The 5,910-nt window shown below is 53.3% G+C and overlaps 1 protein-coding gene across 1 annotated transcript; it reads left to right on the top strand.

The window, feature by feature from the left end:
• Positions 1-3,511: 3,511 nt before the first annotated feature.
• LOC112393617 (zinc finger protein 786-like) lies at positions 3,512-5,821 on the top strand. The gene is given in 3 exon segments (XM_024735972.1): positions 3,512-4,409; positions 4,412-4,920; positions 5,089-5,821. Coding segments are annotated over 3 exon segments (2,094 nt in total). The 3' UTR covers positions 5,776-5,821.
• Positions 5,822-5,910: the final 89 nt, after the last annotated feature.

Genomic DNA, 5,910 nt, shown 5'->3' with positions numbered 1-5,910 from the left:
GGCTGATGCACACAAATGGGGTAATTGAAGAGGGTTTAATAAAGATGGTATATTATATTATATTATATTATATTATATTATATTATATTATATTATATTATATCATATCATAATAAAAGCAAAGGGAAACCAGCCACGATAGAGCAGCAACAGCAGGGAGCCCTTTCGTCCTTCCCCTAAGCCTGGGGTCCGGGGAGGGAGCAGTAACACAAGCCAGGGAGAGAACTGTGGCTCTACGACAGGGAGCATGGTCTGCACCTGTGATTTTGGTAGAAGGCCCTAACAAAGTACCATGATTGGGCAGCTTAAACAACGGAAATTTATTTTCTCACAATTCTAGAGGCTAGAAGTCCAAGATCAAGGTGTTGGCAGTGTTGGCTTCTTCTGAGGTGTCTCTTCTTGGTTTATAGATGGCTGTCTTCTCTCTGTGTCTTCACATGGTCTTCCCTTTGTGCAGGTATCTGTGTCCAAATCTCTTCTTATAGAGACATCAGTCATATTTGATTAGGGCCCATCCTAATGACCTCATTTTAACTTAATTACCTCTCTAAAGGCCCTATTTCTAAATACAGTTACATGCTGAGGTCCTGGGGATCAGGCCTTCACATATGGATTTAGGGGAGACACGATTCAACCCGTGATGGGGACACTGCCAATCTGCGGGCCACAGGGAGGAAGCCTGGGCAATACACCTTGATTAATCATCCCTCCAGCCCACTGGTTGCAGGTACCTCACACTGGCCAACTCCAGATGGAAGCCAGAGGCAAGGGAGCCAGCTTGATGCCATCCTGAAGGTCAGTCTCCTGAGACACAGGAGTTAAAAAGAGTAATCTGGAGGAGCAAACAGAGAACACCCAGCTCGCAGTGCTGAACTTAGAAAACAGAGATTTCGTTGACCTATAGTGTTATAAATAATCTAACATAGAAAGAAGGAAAGAAGCCAGATAAACCAGAGTGTTTGGCCTTGTGGATTGCAAAAGAGACGCTAGTTTCACAGAAATGCTGTTAGGAGGCTTGGGTTTGTGGAAACAGTTTGAAAATCTCCCACAGCACTAGTCCTTGCAAAAATTAGAAGAAGACATCCCTGTGGGCAAATTGGAGAAAGGAGGCTTCAGCTGGACTGAGCGGTCCTTTTATGAGCTCACCATTCGCCGTCCTCAGCGAAGCACCCCCTGCAGGACCCTGGGGAGCCACCCTTATCACGGACTCAGGTTCAGAGTCGACAAGCCAACAGCCCTTCGTTCCAGCCCCTCATCATGAAGAAATGGAAGGATAGATTTTGATGTCGTCTCTGCTATACCCTGCAAACTGGTTTCCCTCTAGTTCACATGGGAAGAATCATTAAGCTACAGAAGAATTTATCACTGCCTCTTTTATTAAATCAATCAACCCCCCTTTGCTGGCATTTTCTGGCTGACTTGAACTTAAAATAACAATTTGGTGGATCTTCCACCTAAAGGGAGCCATTAATGTCATTTAGATAATCGTTCCTTGTTAGCACTCTGGTAACCCCATTTTAAGAGTTTGGGATTACTGACAAACACGAGATTTGCACATAAGCATCGGATTTTATTTATCCATCAGCCAGAATGCGGCTTACGGCGAGAAAGCCGTGCTCTACGCAACTCCGGGGGCGCCATTCGCATAGTCATTGTAGATTTGTATGGTCATTTTGATCATTTTATGGCGGGTGCAGTACGGAGTTCTAGGAACAGTGTACCTCCTGTGTCCCCAGTTGTTACAAAGCTGCTGGTTGGGCAAGTGACCAACTTAGGTTAGGTAGCTGTGTGTGAGGAACTCTGCTGGCCACTGGAGTGGTCTGGGGAAAGGGAAGGACCCAGTAAGACTAAGACATGGTCTCAACTTCTCCATACAGCGAAGAGGAGGACACCTGGGTACCCCCTCAGCCTCAGCTCCAGAATAATGCCCGGAGGAACAACCTCCGCCTGCCCTACCCTCTCAGTGATCGCTGAGTGCTATCGGTGATTGAGAAGTGAAAGGTCTGGAAGGAGAACATTCCACACCCCACTCAGGTGGTGGCAACATGAGGCTGCTGTTGGGCTGGAAGGGCTGAGACTGGGAGAGACCCATGAAAGCCACTGCTGGGCCTGGAGTGGAGAAGCATTCCTGAGGCTGAGGGGTGGGAGCCAGTGGGAAGTAGGGTGGAGGGTGAGGGGGGCTGGCCCAGGAGCAACCCGGTCTGATCCACAGCTGCTTTGGGTGTCCATGGACACCGCGGAAACAACATCCACAGCACGAGAGCACCGTGACAAGGAATGGCATCCTTGCTTAGTCAAGCCCCATTCCTTCTTTTCAAGAGAAAGGAGGGGAGCTCTTTTTCAGCGTTTACACGGGAGGCCAACACAAGTCTACGTGGGACTGTACACCGGTTACACCTTGACCCTGCACCTTCCCCTTCCCGTGAGGGCTAGACCCCTCCGCTGTGGCTCCTCATCCTCCCTGCTATCTTTGTCAATACTCACCTCTCACCCACTGGACCCTTACTACTAGTTTTTGTTTTTGTTTTTGTTTTGTTTTGTTTTAAATCTCAAGTAGGGGTATTCTTTGCACGAAAGACAGGTATTTCATTTAATCTTAGGGTCTGTGATGACCATTTTGAAAACATTTTGGCATTATCCTGTAAAGCTGAAGCTAGGCATATCCCATGATCCAGCAACTCCACTCCTGGGCATATACCCTGCAGAAATACAGGCACAGATGCACCGAGCATTTTCATCATAGCGTGTTCAGAATAGTCAAGAGCTCCCACGTCTATCAAAAATAAAATAGACACACTTTGGTATATTTATACAATGAAATACTATGCAATGATAAAAATAAATTACAGCTAAGCAAAAATGCACGATTAAATCTTCAAGATATAATATCGAGCAAAAGATGCCAGACACAACGAAATATTGAAAGCACGATTCCACTTACAGAAAGTTCAAATATGGACAAAACTAAACTCTAGGTTTTAGGGAAGCATATTTAGGTGATACAATCATAAAGAATAGCAAGGAGGTGAATAACATAAAGTCTGTGGAGTGTTACCTACTGAGCTGAAGGAGGGGTTGATGACTGTCAAGAGGCACAGCTGTCGGGGCATCTAGGGAGGGGGCCATGTTCTATTTCTCAACTCGGGTGGAGGTACAGGTACTCATTTTGCTACAAGAGTTTGAGCTGTACATCTATGGTTTATGCACTTTTCTAAGCTTACTTCACAACTGCAAAAAAAGTTCAAAAGAAAGCAGTTATTTATTGCCTAATTATTCTCAAGGAGTTTAAGTACTGAGTTGACTCTTAAAGGATAAATAGGAGTTATCCAGGTGGAGGAGACCATCCTAGGAGCGACACAAGAAGGGGCAAAGGTGCAGAGTACAGAGGTCGGTGAGGAGCGGCTGGGTGGGAGGCCGCAGCCGCCGCTGCCGCAGGAAAGGAGCCGCGGGCAGCCGGGACGCCTGGCTTGGCTGTAACCCAGTCCGGGGCCAGGTGGGACCACGAGGGCCCATGGCCGAGCCGGCTCCGTTACCTCTGACTTTTGAGGATGTGGCCGTTTACTTCTCCGAGCAAGAATGGCGGGATCTAGAGCCATGGCAGAAGGAGCTTTACAAGCAAGTAATGAGAACCAATTATGAGATTCTTGTTTCTCTACATGATGGACTTCCCAAACCAGAACTAATATCCTGGCTTGAACAGGGGAGAGAACTCTTCAGGATCTGGGGAGAATCACAGAAATCAGGAAACATAATTTGCACCTCTGCTAATTTGCATTTGGATCCAGTTATTGAGGGACAACTGTTTGTGGGAAGCCAGCAAGCTGTGAAACCAGGAGAAGCCCACTGCCATTTCCAAGTAGATCCTCTTCAGAGCCAGCGTTCCTCTGAACCCTTATTAAAAGTGAAGGGAAAAAGTGAAGATGTTTCCTTCAGGCCTGACCAAGTCGTCGCCCTCCTGAATCCACAAAGACATGATACTCGGGCTCTAGTTCCAGTAGTCCACAGCTCCAGGGAACCCACCCAAAGAGACACAATTGTAAGTCCCAGGACCCTCGGTCCCCCAGGCTTCCAGGAAACCTCTGGGGAGGGCCTCCAGCACCCTTGCCCCGTCTGTGGGGAAGGCTTTTGGAAGAACCTCTCAGAGCAGCACCAGGGGAGCCAGAAGGACCCACCACACAGGACCTGGAATCAGCTCCGCAAACAAACCAACGCACAACAGCTGCTGAGCATCCCTCGGGGCCAGAGGCACTTCCGCTGTCCAGAATGTGGGCGGGGCTTCCGCCGGAAGTCGTGTTTGCTTAGGCCCCTGGCAATCCACCCCGAGGAGAGCCAGCTGCCGGGCAGCGAGTGTGAAGTGTGTACCCACCACCTGCGCTCGGGGCAGAGGCCTTCCCAGTGCCCCGGCCGCGACGGGAGAGGCCCGGCTCCAGGAGAGAGGGTGCCAGGGCCGCCTCCGAGCAGGCTGAGCTCCCGCGCTTGGGAGAGAAGCCGGGCCTGAGCCCGGCTGGCGAGGAACGCCCGGAGGCTCTCGAGCCCGGCCCCGGCGCGGAGAGGCCGGCCTCCTGCGGCCTGTGCGTCCGGCACTCCTACCCGCAGTGCGGGCTTCCAGACCACACCCACGTGCACAGCGCAGAGTGGCCCTTCTGGTGCGCCGAGTGCAGCCAGGCCTCCCGCCAGCACGGGCGGCTGCGGCTCCACCGGCGGCTGCACTCAGACGAGCAGCCTTTCGCGTTCCCGGAGTGCGGCCTGGGCTTCCGGCTGAGGAGGCACGGCGGCGAGAGGCCGCTCTCCTGCGGCGAGTGCGGCCGCGGCTTCGCCCACCCATGCAAGCTGCGTGAGCACCTGCGGGTGCACAGCGGAGAGCGGCCCTTCGGCTGCCCTGAGTGCGGCAAGAGCTTCCGCTTGAAGGGCATCCTGAAGGCGCACGAGCGCACGCACAGCCGCGAGCGGCCCTTCCAGTGCACGGAGTGCGGCAAGGGCTTCACACGGCTGTCCAAACTGGCCGAGCACTTCCGCGTGCACAGCGGCGAGCGGCCCTTCGGCTGCCCTGAGTGCGGCAAGAGCTTCCGCTTGAAGGGCATCCTGAAGGCGCACGAGCGCACGCACAGCCGCGAGCGGCCCTTCCAGTGCACGGAGTGCGGCAAGGGCTTCACACGGCTGTCCAAACTGGCCGAGCACTTCCGCGTGCACAGCGGCGAGCGGCCCTTCGGCTGCCCCGACTGCGGCCGCTGGTCCCGTCTCAAGGGGCAGCTGCGGAGCCACCAGTGCCTGCACACGGGCGAGAGCCCGTTCCCGTGCCCCGACTACAGCAAGAGCTACCGCGTGAAGGCCGACATGGCGCACCGGCTGCTGCACGGCGGCCGGATGCCCTTCTCCTGCGAGTGTGGCAAAGGCTTCGCCAAGCAGTCCAAACTCGTGGAGCACATCAGGACGCACACAGGCGAGAAGCCCTTTCAGTGTCCCCAGTGCGACAAGAGCTTCCGCTTGAAGGCGCAGCTGCTCAGCCACCAGGGCCTGCACACCGGTGAGAGGCCTTTCCGCTGCCCCGAGTGCGATAAAAACTTCTGGGAAAGGGGCCACATGCTTCGGCACCAGCGCATCCACAGGCCCGACAGGCCGTTCGCCTGTGCAGACTGCGGCAAGGGCTTCATTTATAAGTCGAAACTCGCCGAACACATCAGAGTGCACACGAAGTCCTGTCGTGCCCCCAGTGAGCCTGACGTTAAGCAAAGGCTCAGCCAACTGTTTGCGATGATTGAGGCCGACTGGAGTTGAGGCCGAGTAGGGCGCCCTGCGGTGATCGAGGCCGACTGGATTTGAGGCCGAGTTGGGTGCCCAAAGCGGTCAGCAGAGTCGGAATTGCCAGGGACTCCACAGCCAGCGCAGCCAAACCCAAAATCTGGTAAGACA

Source organism: Neophocaena asiaeorientalis, unplaced genomic scaffold (genome assembly GCF_003031525.2).
Source record: "Neophocaena asiaeorientalis asiaeorientalis breed wild unplaced genomic scaffold, Neophocaena_asiaeorientalis_V1.1 scaffold72, whole genome shotgun sequence".
Taxonomy (NCBI): domain Eukaryota; kingdom Metazoa; phylum Chordata; class Mammalia; order Artiodactyla; family Phocoenidae; genus Neophocaena; species Neophocaena asiaeorientalis.
Note: the sequence above shows the minus strand (reverse complement) of the source record. Positions and strands in the feature narration are given on the sequence as shown.